This window comes from Schistocerca nitens, chromosome 9 (assembly GCF_023898315.1).
Source record: "Schistocerca nitens isolate TAMUIC-IGC-003100 chromosome 9, iqSchNite1.1, whole genome shotgun sequence".
Classification (NCBI taxonomy): domain Eukaryota; kingdom Metazoa; phylum Arthropoda; class Insecta; order Orthoptera; family Acrididae; genus Schistocerca; species Schistocerca nitens.
The window spans coordinates 394,810,719-394,831,404 of NC_064622.1; the positions used below are offsets into that span (position 1 = coordinate 394,810,719).

General features: G+C 40.5%; 1 protein-coding gene across 1 annotated transcript in view; it reads right to left on the bottom strand.

Annotated features, from left to right (window-relative positions):
- LOC126204266 (uncharacterized) overlaps positions 1–18,941 on the bottom strand; it is a 33,696-nt gene extending 14,755 nt beyond the window's left edge. The window contains exon 1 of the mRNA XM_049938655.1: positions 18,896–18,941. Coding sequence (XP_049794612.1) covers positions 18,896–18,941 — 46 coding nt within the window. The remainder of the gene's footprint in view (positions 1–18,895) is intronic.
- Positions 18,942–20,686: the final 1,745 nt, after the last annotated feature.

The following is a 20,686-nucleotide window of genomic DNA, read 5'->3' on the forward strand; positions in this document are numbered from 1 at the left end:
ACGATTTTTACCCTCCACGCTGCCCTCCAATGCTAAATTTGTGATCCCTTGATGCCTCACGACATGTCCTACCAACCGATCCCTTCTTCTAGTCAAGTTGTGCCACAAACTTCTCTTCTCCCCAATCCTATTCAATACCTACTCATTAGTTACGTGATCTACCCACCTTATCTTCAGCATTCTTCTGTAGCACCACATTTCGAAAGCTTCTATTCTCATCTTGTCCAAACTGGTTATTGTCCATGTTTCACTTCCATACATGGCTACACTCCATACAAATACTTTCAGAAACGACTTCCTGACACTTAAATCTATACTTGATGTTAACAAATTTCTCTTCTTCAGAAACGATTTCCTTGCCATTGCCAGTCTAAATTTTATATCCTCTCTACTTCGACCATCATCAGTTATTTTACTCCCTAAATAGCAAAACTCCTTTACTACTTTAAGTGTCTCATTTCCTAATCTAATCCCCTCAGCATCACCCGATTTAATTTGACTACATTCCATTATCCTCGTTTTGCTTTTGTTGATGTTCATCTTATATCCTCCTTTCAAGACACTGTCCATTCCGTTCAACTGCTCTTCCAAGTCCTTTGCTGTCTCTGACAGAATTACAATGTCATCGGCGAACCTCAAAGTTTTTACTTCTTCTCCATGAATTTTAACACCTACTCCGAATTTTTCTTTTGTTTCCTTTACTGCTTGCTCAATATACAGATTGAATAGCATCGGGGAGAGGCTACAACCCTGTCTCACTCCCTTCCCAACCACTGCTTCCCTTACATGTCCCTCGACTCTTGTAACTGCCATCTGGTTTCTGTATAAATTGTAAATAGCCTTTCGCTCCCTGTATTTTACCCCTGCCACCTTCAGAATTTGAAAGAGAGTATTCCAGTTAACGTTGTCAAAAGCTTTCTCTAAGTCTACAAATGCTAGAAACGTAGGTTTGCCTTTTCTTAATCTTTCTTCTAAGATAAGTCGTAAGGTTAGTATTGCCTCACGTGTTCCAACATTTCTACGGAATCCAAACTGATCTTCCCCTAGGTCGGCTTCTACCAGTTTTTCCATTCGTCTGTAAAGAATTCGCGTTAGTATTTTGCAGCTGTGACTTATTAAACTGATAGTTCAGTAATTCTCACATCTGTCAATACCTGATTTCTTTGGGATTGGAATTATTATATTCTTCTTGAAGTCTGTGGGTATTTCGCCTGTCTCATACATCTTGCTCACCAGATGGTAGAGTTTTGTCATGACTGGTTCTCCCAAGGCCATCAGTAGTTCTAATGGAATGTTGTCTACTCCCGGGGCCTTGTTTCGACTCAGGTCTTTCAGTGCTCTGTCAAACTCTCCACGCAGTATCTTATCTCCCATTTCATCTTCATCTACATCCTCTTCCATTTCCATAATATTGTCCTCAAGTACATCGCCCTTGTATAAACCCTCTATATACTCCTTCCACCTTTCTGCCTTCCCTTCTTTGCTTAGAACTGGGTTGCCATCTGAGCTCTTGATATTCATACAAGTGGTTCTCTTCTCTCCAAAGGTCTCTTTAATTTTCCTGTAGGCAGTATCTATCTTACCCCTAGTGAGACAAGCCTCTACATACTTACATTTGTCCTCTAGCCATCCCTGCTTAGCCATTTTGCACTTCCTGTCGATCTCATTTTTGAGACGTTTGTATTCCCTTTTTGCCTGCTTCATTTACTGCATTTTTATATTTTCTCCTTTCATCAATTAAATTCAATATTTCTTCTGTTACCCAAGTATTTCTATTAGCCCTCGTCTTTTTACCTACTTGATCCTCTGCTGCCTTCACTACTTCATCCCTCAGAGCTACCCATTCTTCTTCTACTGTATTTCTTTCCTCCATTCCTGTCAATTGTTCCCTTATGCTCTTCCTGAAACTCTCTACAACCTCTGGTTCTTTCAGTTTATCCAGGTCCCATCTCCTTAAATTCCCACCTTTTTTCAGTTTCTTCAGTTTCAATCTGCAGTTCATAACCAATAGATTGTGGTCAGAATCCACATCTGCCCCTGGAAATGTCTTACAATTTAAAACCTGGTTCCTAAATCTCTGTCTTACCATTATACAATCTATCTGATACCTTTTAGTATCTCCAGGATTCTTCCAGGTATACAACCTTCTTTTATGATTCTTGAACCAAGTGTTAGCTATGATTAAGTTATGCTCTGTGCAAAATTCTACAAGGCGGCTTCCTCTTTCATTTCTTCCCCCCAATCCATATTCACCTACTATGTTTCCTTCTCTCCCTTTTCCTACTGACGAATTCCAGTCACCCATGACTATTAAATTTTCGTCTCCCTTCACTACCTGAATAATTTCTTTTATCTCGTCATACATTTCATCAATTTCTTCATCATCTGCAGAGCTAGTTGGCATATAAACTTGTACTACTGTAGTAGGCATGGGCTTCATGTCTATCTTGGCCACAATAATGCGTTCACTATGCTGTTTGTAGTAGCTAACCCGCACTCCTATTTTTTTATTCATTATTAAACCTACTCCTGCATTACCCCTATTTGATTTTGTATTTATAACCCTGTAATCACCACCGAACTTCACTAATTCCCACTATATCTAACTTTAACCTATCCATTTCCCTTTTTAAATTTTCTAACCTACCTGCCCGATCAAGGGATCTGACATTCCACGCTCCGATCCGTAGAACGCCAGTTTTCTTTCTCCTGATAATGATGTCCCCTTGAGTAGTCTCCGCCCGGAGATACGAAAGGGGGTTCTATTTTACCTCCGGAATATTTTACCCAAGAGGACACCATCATCATTTAATCACACATGTGCCACATGCCTCTTCCATTTCAGCTCCGCTTCATCGCTTACGCCGTAAGGGTGTTCCGTTCGTCTGGACGACGGAATGCGAACGCGCCTTTCGCCAGTTGAAATCAGCATTGCTTTCCAATACTTGCCTTACGCCATTCGATCCCTGGAAGCCCCTTTTGTTGATGGTGGATGCATCGGATTTCGGGATCGGTGCTGTGCTTGCGCACAAAGATGGTACGCACGATCGCCCTATTGCCTTTGCGTCCAAATTGCTCTCGTCTGTGCAAAGACATTATTCACAGATCGAGAAAGAAGCATTGGCTCTCGTATTTGGTGTTACAAAGTTTCATGATTTCTTGTATGGTCGTCCTTTTACCATTATCACAGACCACAAACCTTTGACATCGCTTTTTCATCCGACCAAGCCTGTACCTCCACGTACAGCGCAGAAATTCATTCGCTGGTCTATTTTCCTCTCGCAGTACCGCTACGATATCTTGTATCGGTCCACTGCTAAGCACGGAAATGCTGATGCGTTGTCCCGTTTGCCTGTTGCTGAGGATAGAGCATTCGATTCCTCCGAACTTGCTTGCATGTTCATTGATTCGGAAACCGATGACGTGGTCGAATCGTTTCCGATTGATTTTCGTCATGTAGCTACAGCCACAGCTGCCGACCCTGTCCTTGCTACCGTTCTGCGTTTCGTTGCTATTCAATGGCCCTTGTCAAAGTCACGGATCGGGGATCCGTTGGTTCGTCGATTTTTTGCTCACAAGGAGAGACTTTTTGTACGACATGGTGTTTTGCTGTTGCGTTCTGATAATCAGTCTAGGGTCGTGGTCCCACGTTCGTTACAGTCCTCTGTCTTACGGCTTCTCCACCAAGGACATTGGGGTATAGTGCGAACGTAACAACTTGCTCGTCAGCACTGTACTTGGTTCGGAATCGATGCCGCGATTACGAATATGTGCTCTTCTTGCATGGTGTGTGCCGAATAACAATCAGCACCACCGCGGAAATTCTTTGCATGGCCAAAAGCCATTTCCCCTTGGCACTGCTTACACATCGATTTTGCTGGTCCCTTCTGGAATGCTCGATGGTTGGTTCTGGTCGATTCATTCCGTAATTTTCCTTTTGTTGTCCGGATGTCTTCCACGACGTCATCTGCCACCATCCAAGTGTTATCTGCTATCTTTTCCACTGAAGGTCTTCCGCAGACTATTGTTTCCGAAAATGGCCCACAATTCATGTCCGCAGAATTTCAGTCATTCTGCAAGGCCAATGGTATTCAACATCTGACATCCGCGCCGTTTTCGCCTCAGTCAAACGGTGCCGCTGAACGATTGGTCCGGACTTTCAAGTCACAGATGTTGAAGTTAAAAGAGTCGCATTCTCGGGAGGACGCGTTATTGCTTTTTTTGTCCTCGTATCGCTCTCAGCACCAAGATGGTTGCTCGCCGGCTGAGTTGCTCCACGGTCGCCCTCATCGAACCTTGATGTCTTTGCTACATCAGCCGCATCAGGTTCCTGTGCAGCGGCAGACACCTGCTTTTGCTCCAGGCGACGTCGTCTACTATCATAACTATCATGGTTCACGGCGTTGGCTCGAAGGACGCATTCTTCGCTGTCTCGGCCACGCTATGTATCCGGTTTTGGGGGCCCCTGGTGAGGTGCGATGGCGTCTCAACCAGCTGCGCCTCTGTCATCGCACGGGATCTGCCGCTCCCCATCTGCTTTCAGCGACGGTGCCGTCCGGTCAGCACCCTGGGGACCCAGCTACTGGCTCGCCTCAGCCCCATGTGTTACAGACGATGCCTTCCATTTTGCCCGATGGAGGTCGACCCTTTGGCCCCTCCTGTCTCTCTACGGGCACATACACTGCATGTTGACATGAACCCTGGAGCTGGTTTTCAGACGTTTCCTAGCTCCCCTCGGTCTGAATGGCAGGGCGCGGGTGGCACAGCCTCGCCTGTTGTTAGGCTCCCCACCTCGTCGCATATGTCAACATGGGGTCCTCCCCACGGCGGGCGGAAGCCTTATGCCACAACCGTCCGCCGATTTGCGGGGGAGGAATGTGGTGTCACCACCAGACACCACACTTGCTAGGTGGTAGCCTTTAAATCGGCCGCGGTCCGTTAGCATACGTCGGACCCGCGTGTCGCCACTATCAGTGATTGCAGACCGAGCGCCGCCACACGGGAGTTCTAGAGAGACTACCTAGCACTCGCCCCAGTTGTACAGCCGACTTTGCTAGCGATGGTTCACTGACAAATTACGCTCTCATTTGCCGAGACGATAGTTAGCATAGCCTTCAACTACGTCATTTGCTACGACCTAGCAAGGCGCCATTACCAGTCACTATTGATGCTGTAAAACATGTACCGTCAAGAGCGATGTTCACCAATTATGGATTAAAGTTAAGTATTCCAGCACCTACATACGTTTTTGGCTATTCTCATTTCCGTGTCCTGTTCCAGACCTCACGCCAGCCTGCGTGAGCTTAAACGCATGCCTTTCGGCTTCCTCCTAGTGGATTGGCTGTCTTGCCAAACCACAACAGCTGTCACATCCTCTTCTCTTATAAATTGTACTAATATGTTGCTTTAGGTTCTCCACTGCTATAAACAGTTTTGCAGGAGAGTAACTGCATATAGTGTTCATAACATTCATTTGAAAGGGTTTTTTTTTTTTTCCAACAGATGTCTCTTATGGAAACGTTTCAAGGAAATTCATTCTTAGCCATTACTTCTGGTAATGCAGAAAACATATCTGGGTCAGATGCATTCAAATAACTTGGCTTCTTCACTCCATAAAATGTACTTTGGTGTCCATGGAGATTCCATCCTGCTGCCTCATATTCAGATATGTTCATTCTTGTATTTGGATGGGCTACAAATGTAGCAGTATTAATTCATTTAAAACCAAGGTTCATGCCTCGCTTCTCACAAGTGAGGCCAGTACTGTACATCCTAAGGGACACAGGCAGAATTCTGCAGGTTGAAGGATCTCAACATGATTATTCTTGTCTCATTAAGCCAGTGGGTTTCTCCCCTCATAATAGTAAAGAAACTGGATGGCTGTCTCCAATTAAGTGGCAATTTTAAGGGCCATTAATGTCCAGGGCATCATGGATACTTTTCCAATTCCTCAATTGTAAGACCTGTTATCCAAGTTGAAAAAGAGTGACTATTATACTAAGGTTGATTTGTTAGAAGTGTAGTTGCAGTTACTGTTACACCCGAAGTCTTGGGACCTGTTTGTTGGTGCTCAAATCTCATTTGGTCTCTACAAGTATAACCAGCTGTTCTTTGACATTTCTAGTACCTCAGCAGATTTTCAGCATTGTTTGAAACAGCTGATACAGAACACTCCTTCATGCTGCAATTATTTGGATGACATTAGAATGACAAGGGCGTCCACCAGTGAACACCACTGGAACTTGCAATCTTTGTTTTCTTGATTATCTGCAAGGCTCAAATGTAATCTCTAGAAGTGCAATTCTTTTCAACAGTCCATTGAATATCTTGGATTTATAGTCAGCAAGCAGGGCATCCATCCTACCAAGCAGCACATCCAAGCAACAGAGAACATGCCCAGGTGCCAGAACCTCAAGGAACTACAATCTCTTATAGGAAAAATTATCTATTGCAGCCATTTCATTACCTATGTCACAAAAATATCCTAATCTTTCAATGCATTGTGGAAAGAAGTGGTTATATTCAAGTGGTCTCCAGAATGCCTTGTCCCTTTTTCACTGGGGAAGTCTCTTCTTCTTGCCACAGATGCTTCATAATATGGCATGGGTGCAGTGCTTTCCCACAAGGAAGCTAATGGCTCCAAGCATTCTATTGTGTCCATTTCCAAGACACTCAACACTGTGGAGTGCCACTTGCTCATAGACTGAAAAAGAGGAATTGACTACCTTTTACAGGTTCGTGAATTCATAACTATCCATACACTGTCAACTCCAGTTACTGACAAAAAACAAGCCACTGATCACACTGTTTTGATCATGTTGTATCCTTCCATCAGGACAGCACAACAGCTGCAATGATGACCATTGTTCTTATTGGTATATAGCTATGATGTCATTTATAAGCCGACAAGCCACCACATGAATGCCAATGCTTTAGCCAGGCTTCCAGCAGACCTGGATCCTAAATTTGGCACCCAGGAAGTCATTATATTTTTGCTGGGTTCTTGTTCTTCATTGACCCTTAATGATTTTCCTATAGATGCTGCATTGGCGATGGCCCAGACGAGGGTGGACACTATTCTCTGTACAGTTACCAAATGGATTAAGCAAGGTTTGTCTCAGTATGTACCCGCAATGGAACATAGTCTACTCAAAATATTTGTTACCTTAAAAGAACATGATCTGCCTCTATGAGGGTGTTCTCCTTCTGCAAACAGAACACAAACAACTTGTGGTCATTATTCTCTGGCTCTGCAACCCAGAGTCCAGATGTACGAGGGCGGTTCAGAAAGTAACCTCCGATTGGTCACAGTGCGGGTTGTGGGGGGAGTAGCGACGCCATCTGTGCGTTCACGCACTCAACAGGTCAGTCGACATCAAGCCGTGGTCGAGTGAACGTCGTACCTGCGCTAGTTTAGTTTTTGTGGCAGTTTGAAATGTGTGCTGCAATAGAAAACCCTGCCAAATGTGAAGTGCGTGCTGTCATAAGGTTTTTTACAGCCAAAGGATATTCTGCAGCAGCTATTCATCGTGAGCTTTGTGCCGTGTACGGACCAAGAGTTATGAGTGAAGGAGTTGTTCGTGAATGGGTACGTTTATTTAAAAGTGGATGAGAAAACGTTCATGATGAAGAGAGGAGAGGTAGACCATCATTGGTGACTGACGAACTCGTTCAGACAGTTGATGCAAAAGTTCGTGAAAATCGACGTTTCTCAATGTCGGAGTTGTCTACTGGTTTTCCACAGATTTCTAAGACTCTCTTGTACGAGATAGTGACAGCAAGATTGGGTTACCGTAAGTTCTGTGCTGGCTCCAGGCACAAGCGGGTGATTTTTATGCAGAAGTAATTTCAAAGCTTGTGAAGAGATACGATAAGTGCCTCAATCGCTATGGAGACTATGTAGAAAAATAGTGCAAAGATGTAGTTGTAAGATGTATATATTAAAATATTTTTATTTAACTTGGTGTATTTTTTTAAATCAACCGGAGGTTACTTTCTGAACGGCCCTCGTAGATCACTGCAGTGTACCCATATGAAACAGTTTCTGTGATTAACAATCCAATGAGGAGATGGAACAGGTGGTGCAGACCTTCAAAGAGAAGATGAGTACCCTGGGAAAATCCACCTCATTGAAGGATGCCCTCACCTCATTTTTGGCCACCTGTAAGGCTGCTGCTATTGCAGGCAAAAGCCTAGTGGAAATGCTGCGTGGGAGACAGGCCTGGACCTTTCCCCTTTTGCTCTTGCTGCCATTCTTTCATTTGTCCCAGTCTCTAGCCTGTCACTGGTATCAAATAGGCATCTTGTGTGGTCACAGTTGTTTGGACACCATCAGACCTGGGTTCCAGCCTTCATCTGAGGTCCACACGGCTCCCAGAGGTGTGAAGTCTGTGCCATCAGAAGTAGTCGCACCCCAGGACACAGACGGTGTGCTCATCTGGTCCATACAACCTGCAGGCACAATCACCTCCAGTCCTCCATTGGCACTGCTGGACCACAGTGACCAGTTAGTCCTGGATTGGACACTGGCAACTCTGACTTCCTCTGGAACAACACCAGCAACTGCAGACCTGCCTTCCATGAGTGGAAGCAGGGCAAATCCACTCCTGGTCACCACCTTTGGGGGGGGGGGGGGGGGGGGCAGGAGGTGAAGGAGGGGGAGGCTGCAACTCTCTCTGACAGCGACATGGAGCGATCACGGCTGTCGGAGACTGACCCTTAATTATAGCTGGCACCAATGGTGGCACCCTGATCTGCAAGCAGCCGTAGCAAATGGCACTCTGGGAAGCCAAGTCCCCAGATGGCAGTCGTGTCACTTCATGACCACCAACCAGCTATAACCATGTGCCCGCATCATTTTGGGAAACCGATTTGGTCCAGATTTATGGAGTCTGGAGGGCTTGGCCAGAAATGAAAGGGAGAGAAGAGAGAGCTCAAGATGACCAAGTGTTTAGAAAATATAGCATTTTTTGTGTGGGTCAGGCTTGACAAAAGCTATTTATGTAAGTGGAGTCACCAGGCAGTGGTTGGCACAGCAGAAAGAGTACAGAATGGTAATTTGAGGGTCATGGGCTCCTTTGATAGGCATAAACTTTTTCTTATTTTCAATTTTTGTATTACTTACATTCAATACTTTGTATTTATTAATATTTTCACAGAATGTTTTTGTAGAAATACTAAACAGCCAGTCAGTCACAAATTGGCAGTTTTATTAAAACTCCTTTACCATAATGAGATTTTCACTCTGCAGCGGAGTGTGCGCTGATATGAAACTTCCTGGCAGATTAAAACTGTGTGCCCGACCGAGACTCGAACTCGGGACCTTTGCCTTTCGCGGGCAAGTGCTCTACCAACTGAGCTACCGAAGCATGACTCACGCCCGGTCTCACAGCCTTACTTCTGCCAGTATCTCGTCTCCTACCTTCCAAACTTTACAGAAGCTCTCCTGCGAACCTTGCAGAACTAGCACTCCTGAAAGAAAGGATATTGCGGAGACATGGCTTAGCCACAGCCTGCGGGATGTTTCCAGAATGAGATTTTCACTCTGCAGCGGAGTGTGTGCTGATATGAAACTTCCTGGCAGATTAAAACTGTGTGCCCGACCGAGACTCGAACTCAGGACCTTTGCCTTTCGCGGGCAAGTGCTCTACCAACTGAGCTACCGAAGCACGACTCACGCCCGGTCTAGGAGTGCTAGTTCTGCAAGGTTCGCAGGAGAGCTTCTGTAAAGTTTGGAAGGTAGGAGACGAGATAATGGCAGAAGTAAGGCTGTGAGACCGGGCGTGAGTCGTGCTTCGGTAGCTCAGTTGGTAGAGCACATGCCCGCGAAAGGCAAAGGTCCCGAGTTCGAGTCTCAGTCGGGCACACAGTTTTAATCTGCCAGGAAGTTTCCTTTACCATAGTTTCAATATTTTTAAAAACATCCTTTTCAGAAGGTACTGGATTAGGTATTGTGGCAGAGGTATGTTAAAATATAACCAAAAGGCATCAGTCAAATATAAAATTTCACCTCCATAATAAATTCAAACATGCACATCATAGTTGTCGTATGGTATTTCATCACCCATGTACAACTAGTGCACTAGTGTCACATGCACAACACTTACACTATAGTGCAAGCTTCACGTACATGATCCCAGTGGACTAGCTATACATTGTTGAGGAAATACCAATTGACAACAACCATGTTGTACATATTTTATATTTGACTGATGCCTTTTGGCTATATTTAATGTATCTCTGCCACAACATGTGATTCAGTTGTCTGTCTTCCTGAAGAAAATGTTTTTATAAAAAATTTGCAACTGATTGGCTGTTTACTATTTCCACAAAAAGATTTCATTCTATGGTTGCTGCTCCAGCCATATACAAAATTTTAAAATTCCCATAAAAGGCATGAAAAGTAAAAGTAAAGGAAAATTTGGGATTATAAATAAATTTCAAGGAAGGGATTGTGTGCTTAAATGAGAACTTCATGTACAAATGTAGATAGTTTAATTAATTTAGAGTTGATGATTTACAAGTGCTGGCATGACATTCATCTTAAGAGCAAGGGACGCAGAAATTGTCTCAGCATCTTGACACACATTATAAAATTTGTGTTTCTACAATTACATGGTTGTTTTACAGCCCTTGTAGGAAAAGAAACTTGGTTTACATTCAGGAAAGGTTCTCTTTCATCACACAGTTTGGCATTTGTTTGGAAAGTTATTTGCAGAGTCCTTATGGATGCAGCAAGTACAAACCTTTCTTGCAAATTTATTTGCAATGCTAAATTTTTCTTTGCCTTTCCTTTTTCATGTCCTTTTATTAAAAATATTAATAAATACAATATTTTGAGCATTATTTCATTTTATTTGCAGTCTAAGTAATGTAAAAATTGACTCTAAAAACAAATAAGAAACCTTCTGAATAGAGATTCAATCCCACAACCTTTTGATTGCTATTCCATACTCTTTTTGCTGCAACTGTCACTAACTGCTAATTATGCTAATACAAATGGTTCATGCCTCACCCAACTCCATGGAAAATGATATTGTTCTGAAATGACTGGCCATCTGAAGCTCCTACTTCTGTCACTTTCATTTCTGGCCAAGCCCTCCACACACAATAATTTGGACAAAACCAGTAATGACAAATATATGCAACCCTCATGTCAGGATATGCATTCTCTCACATGATTTCTTACATGGAACTGTCACTTCACGAGCCACAATCAGTTGATTACTTTGGTTTTGACTCCAGACTATACATGGACTTTACTTTTGGCAAGCTACCTTCTATTTACGTGTTTGTATTAACTGTGTGCAACTATTGAGTCAGTGTGTTCCACCCAATAAATTGTGCTCATAATTGCAGACTTCAACATCAATGTTCCAAGATTCCTTTTGTCATTATTTTTCCCATGCTGAATATTGAGGTTAGGGCAATAGTTCTGTAGTTCCAAAAATGTCTAATTTTCCCTTCTTCTGTAAAGGTTTGACTTCAGCCAGTTTCAACTTGTCAAGGAATGTACAGTCTTAAAGAATACAGTTTATTAGATGAACTAGTGGTTTCACTAGTTGATGTTTGCATTTCTTCAGTAGATATAGAGCATGGCAATGTTTTTGTATGCAATAAGTAACAATATATTGGAGTTTTCACTCATAAACTATTGACCCTTTAATAGCTCAGTAATCCTGAAACTAGAAACTACTTGTTGACCCTCTAGACACAGGTTGTGTGACTGGTTCCACTACTGCTTTTCCAGTCAGGTTAAATTGTTCATCCTCTGACATGGCAGGCATGTGGACTGGACTGTAAAAGAAGATATCACCATAAGGCGAGTGGACTGTTTATTATAGGCAGGAAAAATAACCCTGCAAGCACACAAAGTGCATATTCAGCCAGGGAATAAAATGCTATAGTGGTTTGAAACTGCAATCAGGATTAGTTCTGAAAGAGGACAGTGTAACACAGTGAGTGAAAGATAGCATGGAATAGTGCACAAGAAAGCAAAAAAGAATATCAATGCCAAGAGGCCTCAGACTTTATGAAGGGAAGTGGATGGGAAACATCATCAAGACAGTGGAGGTGCAGCATAAAGTTGGACAAAATAGCAACAAAAGCAGTTACTCGCGAGTGCAGCAGAGGAGCACTGAAGTCAATGTACACAAGGACCCTGAAACTGGTGTACCTGTGGGCAGACATCAGACCCATAAATACAACACACTGTGCCTATGGCAGACAACTGGAGATAAGTGAATTTTCTTTATTGCGTGCTTGTGTTAAAAGATTCACAAGAATGGAATAGAGTGACAGTTCTGTAAAAGTGAAAGAAGGGGATGAGGTTCAGTTCAATGTGAGTGCCAGTGTCACTCGAATAAGCATTCCTGAACAAAAACCAGCAGGTGATCTAATAAACAGTGATTCTTCAGTTGATGATGTACCTCAGTTATCTCCAATTATGAGAGTAGAACTGGAACAAAATGTTTCAACATATGCAACTATGGGTGATAGTTGAACTTCTGACAGTAATCAGTTGAATGATTTTACTTATTCTAGTCTGTTTGATGTTAGTCAGTGTAATGTAAATGAACAAGAAACACGGGAAGCGGTTACCAAATTGATATGTTGCCTAGAAAGCAAACAGAACAGGGACTTGTATTGGGGGAAATAAACCAGTAAGCTTGCAAGAAATTTTTGCCTCATTAATGTTTAACACAAACAAAAAATTTTCAAGGGTAAATAAAAATACAGAGCAGCAGACTAGTAATCTTGATAAAACTGAATAATAGTCTGGTAATCTTAATGAGAAAATTGAACAACAGACTGGTAATCTTAATAAGAAAATTGAACAACAAACTGGTAATCTTAATAAGAAAACTCAACAACAGACTGTTAGTATTAGTTATTTGGCTGGTGTGCTTAAGAAATTTAAATCTGAAATTAATGTAAAATTGGAAAACCAGGCTGTGGAATTAAATAAAAGTGGGAGAAAGATTTGCAGTTGTTTGACATTAAGGTTGATGAAAGAATTTCTCAAGTTGAGAAAAACTGTAGGAAATCCTCAGAAAAAGTAAAAAGTGAATTAACAGAGACAGTGAAGAAGATAGCTACTGGGAGCAAGCAAAGGCAGATCAAATTAAAGAGGATGTACATCAAATTGAGCAGAAAGCTGCTGCTGTAGATTTTGTATGTGAAAAAGTCACAAAGCTTTGGACAGTAAAATTAATACCAAAAGTGCAAATTGTTTGAAATCTGTGAAGGCTGTGTCTGATCATCTGGAAATGATAGAAACTAACACAGATCATCTGACTAAACAGATCAAGAATGTAGAAACTAAATTACATGAATATGATAACAGACTGAGTAAGGTAAAGCATAATGTTAGACAGAATGAGATTTTCACTCTGCAGCGGAGTGTGCGCTGATATGAAACTTCCTGGCAGATTAAAACTGTGTGCCGGACCGAGACTCGAACTTGGGACCTTTGCCTTTCGCGGGCAAGTGCTCTACCAACTGAGCTACCCAAGCATGACTCACACCCTATCCTCACAGCTTTACATCTGCCAGTACCTCGTCTCCTACCTTCCAAACTTTACAGAAGCTCTCCTTGCCCACGAAAGCCAAGGTCCCAAGTTCGAGTCTCGGTCCGGCACACAGTTTTAATCTGCCAGGAAGTTTCATAATGTTAGAGTTGGCACTGACAGTGTTGGGTGTAATTTGGTTACAGAATCATCAAAAGTTGCTTCTGTTACAAATAGACAATTTTTACATTTTGATCCAATGAGAAATCTGCATGAAAAAATCTGGAATGATTTTGAAAATGCTTGTCTAATCTGTGACTAATCAGAAAAATATTTGTTTTATTCTTGAGTGAAGTTAGAACATGAGGTATGACTGCCACTGAGCAATATGATACACTAGGAAAATTTAAGAAAGCCTTTTTCAAAGAAAAGTGGAATAAAAAAAGCAAATAGAGTTGCAAAATAGTTTCTAATCTGGTGAAAATTTTAATCCTACAAAAGAGAGTGTGAAAATATTTGCTTTAAGATGAATTACTAACCTGTTATATTTGTCTAATAAATTAGGGCCTTAACAGATTATCATTTGCTCGGGTGGAAAGCTGCACATGAACTGGTGCAACAAAATTACTGCTGCTCCCAGAGACAATGTTAATAAGTTTATTAATTATCTGGAAATGGTGGAAAAATTGTTGCAAGAGGAGGAGTAAGCTAGTTGAAACTTCAGGCCCTGAAGTGAATTGTAAAACTACAAGAACGTAAATGTAAACAGAATGAGCATGTTCCATAATAATAATAGTGGGAGAGATGCAAGGGGTGGCATCTTGCTATGGCAAACAGACCAATTAACAGAGAGCAAGGACCTGTGCATAGATTTCATTCTCCAAGCCATGATGACAACGATTTTCAGAACAAACAAGAGGTGAGGTTACAGGTAGAAAATGAAGTAGAATCACAGAGTTTGGGAAACAATTTGCAGAATGGGGAACTGTAATGCCCTTGCATAACATGACATCAAAATATGAGAAGTTGAAAGTAATGGCAGGAGTAATGCAACTGAAGTATATGAGATTAATGAAGTCAGAATATGCATGTTTAATGGTGGCTTGGAAGAGTTTTTTAATAGGAAAGAACAAAGTAAACATTGCAGTACAAACAGTTGGTCAATAGTTTAAAAGAAAATGATGAAGCATATGATATATAGGAAAGTGGGTACAGTGAAATCATGATGAATCTACTAATGAAGAAGGGGAGAACATAGATGAGGGACTGCAGGAGCAAGATGAGAAAAGGGTGGAGGAAATATTGGAGGCAATTAATAAAGATTTATGTACAGCAATGGGAGATATGCAGCCAGGTGACGACAATAATGGGGGGGGGGGGGGGGGGTTTCAGTTAATTAGTGAGATTTTGCAGGAATGTGAAGAGAATGGGGAATTTGAAGAGTAAATGCAAAAATTATTTACTGTGAAAAGAGAAGAGGTAGATTTGGAGAAGTGTTTTGATCTGTCATTGATGGACAGATTGACAAATGTGAAAAGGATGGATAGTGAGTGAATATATGTGTAGTCTCTAGACATGGGGAAGGTTTTTATAGAAAGGAAGTTGTACATGATTTACCAGAAGCAGATTGAAATCAATAGTCATAGGGAAAATACAGGACAGCCAGTAAATTAATTTGTTGGGACAGGGTAAAGAAGTCCAGTGTTTAGCTGACAGTGATAGTCACTTTTGTGTTAATAGCAATGTTTAGATGCATTACCTAATAAGGAAGCATGAGTAATAATGCCTGTTATTGGCATACAAATAATTGCAACTACTGGAAAACTTAGGAACCCAGTTAATCTTGTAGTGATGATATTAACAAAAATTGGATACAGTTCTATCACAACTTTCTGATAATTCTGAGCTTCAGCGCTGACATTTTTGATTGGAGCTGACTTTTTTAATAAATATGATGAGAAGTTAGATTTTAATGAATATTCTGTGCCTTTGGAAGTAAGATGGAGAAGAGCTACTACACAATTTTCCAGCGAAAAGAAATTAACAGCAAAGGAAAAGGGCAATATTTCTGTACGATATTGTAGGAAAAAGGAAGAATTGGAGGGGTATAATGAATACGGTGAAGATGGGGGTGGGTCCAGGGGAACTGCCAGCACTATCTAGTAAAATAGAGTAAAAACGTAGAAGACATTCATGAATTGGATGAACACCAAAATGAAGAATGTTATTGGACTGTTAAAGAAGATACACAGTTTTTCAAAAACGTGTACCACTTGATGAACAGCATAAATAAGCTGTGAGTGACTTAATTCAAATATGGTAACTGGGAGATCATTGAGAAAGCTGTTAGTGCATATAATAAATAATCCTTTAATGGTGGTAATTAAGAAAAGATGGATCTATAAGGTTGGTGTTAGACACTAGGGCCTTAAATAACCAGAAAACACTGATGAGTTGTTGGAAAAATTTAAAGGGGTGAACACTTGGTCCCCTTTTATTTCTAATATACATCAGTGATCTGCCCCAAAGCATTCAGGAAGGTCTACCGGTAATGTTTGCTGATGACACCAATATACTGTTTCCATATCACTGTCATCAACTCAACTCCACAATTGCTGCTACAAATTGTAGTCTGGTAAACTGGTTGAACAAAAACAAACTTCTCCTAAACAAAGATAAAACAGTGTATATAAATTTCCACTCAACACAAAAGGTATTGTCTGTGATAGATGATATCAGGATTGAGAATGTGCCCATCCAGTGAGAAAGAGCCACAAAATTCCTTGGAGTATGGATAGATGACACACTACAGTGGGACATACATAAAGATAAATTATTAAGTAAAATAAACAGCTTGTGCTATGCTTTTAGTATTTTCAGTAAAATCTGTGATATCAAAACACTAAAATGTGCCTACTTTGCACTAGTACACTCAATAATTACATACTGCATTCCTTTTTGGGGCTTCTCCCATAAGAATGTATTTATTATGCAGAAGCGAATAATTAAGACAATGAAACAAGTACCCCTGTCTTCCACCACTAAACATCTCTTTAAGGAGCTCAGTATTTTGCCAGTGCCTTGTATCTATATTCATGAAACAGTGTGTTTTATTCATGAAAATCTCCATATATTTACAAAAAATAGAGATGTTCACTATCATAATACTCGTCATTACAATGACATATTTATAACTGATCAACAGCTACATAAAGGGCACAGTAGTGTAAGGTACAGGGGAGTACTTCTGTACAAGAAGCTACCTGAAAATGTCAGGTCTTGCTGAAAGGATTCAGATCCAAAATAAAGTCAATCCTACAGAAGCACTGCTTATATTCAGTGGAAGAATTTATGAATAGTAATCTAAAACAATTTTTGTAATGTATTTTACTGCATGTGTTAAAATATTACTTTCAACTGACTTATTTGACTCTATTCACAGATATAACTGTTCCATGTTCTGGCTCATCTGCACTTATGATAACACAATGTAAATAGTGTTACTCTGTAATCATTATCTGATGACTGTATGTAACATACCAAAAAAGTTATGATTTGCTATGTACAGCATATAATTTATATAAATGTACATCTTAAGAATGTCTATACTTATGCATGTAACTGAATACCTACAAAATAAGTGTATTTATGTATCAAAGCATGTTAAATGTAACTTATCCTACATCTATGTGTAATAACACAACACGATTTCTGGATGAATAAATAAATGAAATGAAGTTCTTTACATGAATGGATGTAACATGTTGCTATTGGAACTTACCATTAGTTAGTGAATCCACAAAGTATATGGCATTTTTGTTTGACTGTCCATGTTATCAGTACAAAGTTGAACCATTTGGGCTAAATATAAGTGTTTGTGCTTTTGTAAGAGCTAAGTCACAGGTCTTAGATGATGGATTACTAAGGCAAATAACAGTCTATGTTGACAATGTTTTAATGTCTACATTAACTTAGGAAGAAAATTGAATGTTGTTAGACAAAGTTTTGGAAAGGGGAAATGAAATTAAAATTAGATAAAACTGAATTTGTAAAAATGGAATTGAAATTTTTAAGACATATCATTACTGGGAAGGTAATTCTTCCAGAAAAATGGAAGCTATAGGGGAATATCAAGCTCCTACTTACAGAAAGAAGTTGAAGGGTGTATTTGGTTTATTCAGTGTCTATTGACATTTTGTCCCAGAACAGTTATTTAATGCTACATGCTTAAGAAACTTGCTGATGAAAGGTGTACCTTCAGTGAAATGTCAAACAGTGTTTGAATAGCTCAAAGAAGTTTTCCGTAACAGTACAGTACTACATCGTCCAGACTTTGCTAATGCATTTTGTTTAATGGCAGGTGGTACGTTTGTGGGTATGGGATTGCCAAAGAATAGTTTCCATTGGATAAAGAAGAGGATGAAGAAGTACACAAGACAATACCCTTTCCAAGCAAAGCATTACAGCAATCTGAGAGAAATTATTGCAGCTCAGAGCAGGACATGTTAGCTATAGTTTTTGCCTTACAGAAATTTTAAGAATATTTATTGGGGCACAAAGTGATTGTGTGCAGTTATCACAGGGCACTGACTTTCTTACAGATGTGCAAACTTAAGCACCAGACATTAACAAGATGGGGTTTATATTTACAACATGATATCAAGATAAAATACATTAAGGGGCCTGAAAATGTAGTCACAGATGCCTTATTGAGAAGTGTAGAGGATGGTGATGAAAATGAGAATACATTGTTGTTTAAGGAAGGGGTGCACATGTGTGCTGCAATGATGAAGGTAGATGAGAAAGATCAACTGAAGAGGGTCTGCAAAGAATTATGGTGGGAGCAGAATCAGGATGATAGCATCAAATTAGTTAAAAGTTATTTAAATGATTAATGGAAAATCTCATATAAAGATGTGAAACAAATACTAACAAAGAGATAGAGGGGCTGGCCAGTACTTACCTCAGCTCAGTACAGCCGATAGGTACACAAAAAACAGAACTGAAAATTTACGTTCCTAGCTTTCGGAACAAATGTTCCTTCATCAGGGAGGAGAGAGGGGAAAGAAAGGGAAGAAGGGAAAGTGGATTCAGTTACTCATAACCCAGGTCATGAAGCAACAGGGAAAGGAAAACAGGGAGGGTAGCAAGGATGGAGGCATGGTTGTCAGAGGGAAGCCAAAGATATTCTATATCTATAGAATCAGTCTTTCCTTCTCATTCCGTCCAGTAAGTCAGATCAGTAATTATTGTGTTGGGGATGCTAAACTTTAATAATCATTTGTTTACCATTGCCTCTGCCAATGTTTTTGCTTGTTGATTGAGAACTGCAACCATCACAATGTAATGTGAAAAGTGGTCTACATTCATTAACACACAGCAGTTACCTGCTGATATCAGGTCAAATGGACCCAAAGTGTCCATTCCCATCATTTTAAACGGCCTCCAGTAATCTTTGAAGCAGTATTTGTTGATGACTGCGATCAGCACAATGTGTACATGACATGCAACCCCTCCATACTGATCAAGTCCTGTCTCCTTGTCCTCAACCAGTCTTGTTCAGCAATTCAACAATCATCCTCTGTGAGTTGCTTACACATAATTGTGTGCTTCCTTCAATACTTTGTCCCTGTGGGTACGATAATGTGTGCCCCAAACTTTGTCATTCTAAACAATAACCTATTGTGCATAGTGAAATCCAGCTGTGTACTAAATAACTGGCAGTCCACATCAGTGGTCTGCAGGAGAGATGCTCAGTAGCTCGGTACGGGCTTTTGTTAAAGTTTCGAGAACATACCTTCACCGAAGAGTCAAGCAATATATTGCTCCCTCCTACGTATATCTCGCGAAGAGACCATGAGGAAAAAATCAGAGAGATTAGAGCCCACACAGAAGCATACCGACAATCCGTCTTTCCACGAACAATACGAGACTGGAATAGAAGGGAGAACTGATAGAGGTACTCAAGGTACCCTCCGCCACACACCGTCAGGTGGCTTGCGGAGTATGGATGTAGATGTAGATGTAGATGTAGATGTAGATTTAGATGTAGATGTAGATCTCTTGCTACTCTGCAAGGTTTCTGGAAAGTGCTCGTACAACCCTGATTTTCCTGCACAATTTATTGGCTTTACTGTGTCTCCTTACAGGTTTGTGTATTATCCCATAATCAAATTCATTTGACTTCAATGCCCAATGAATTAATCTGCCTGAAGAATCCTTCAACTTTAATAACCATTTTAATGCCACATGGTCCATTATAACTTCGAATTTCCTACCTTACAGGTAACAGTAAAAATAGATAATACCAGGTATAACACTAAATATCTCCTTCACCATGGTTGAGTAATTCTGTGTAGCTTTATTCAACTGCTTTGATGCATATCCTACTAGATGTTCTTGTCATTCACATCCTGACTTAGAATGCATTCTATCACCTGCTTGCTTGTGTCACAGCAAGATAAACTCTTTCCTGTAATTCAAAAATATTAATATAAGGCTAACTGTTAGCGTGTCTTTCAATTTCTCAAATGCGATTTTGCAGTCAGCTGTCAACAGGAAATTCACACCCATTTTTAACAAATGAGTTAATTGTCTAGTATTACAGCAAACCATTTCACAAATTTTCTATAGTAATTATATAGGCCTAAAATGATTGAAGTTGTTCCACAGTTTGCTGTGGTAAGAAATCACAGACAACACATACAGTCCTGGGTCAGTCTTCATGCCATCTTGGCTGATCATATGACCTAGATAGTTTATCTTTGTGGATGCAAAGTGATACTTTTCAGTAATTCAGTAATTAAATGTGCCAAACACAATCTTCCTCCAGTATTGCTGCTCCAGATATTAGGAAAACAAAATAATATAGTGTATACAGATCATATACTGTTGTGTCTTCAGTCTCCTCAGCACTCCATCTAATAACCTCTGGAATATGGCTGCTGCATTCTTAACCCAAAATAGCATCTGTTGATATTGGTAATATTTCCATGTAATAATAAATGTGGTTTTTGGCCAGTCTTCTGGAACTATTTCCAACTGGTGATACCCACTCTTTAAATCCATCTTTCTTGGAGAAGTATTTACATTGACCAAAGTTGTCCAATGTTTCTGCTATACTGAGTATAGCACATGTATCTATCACCATTCTTGCATTCAGATATTGGTAATCATAA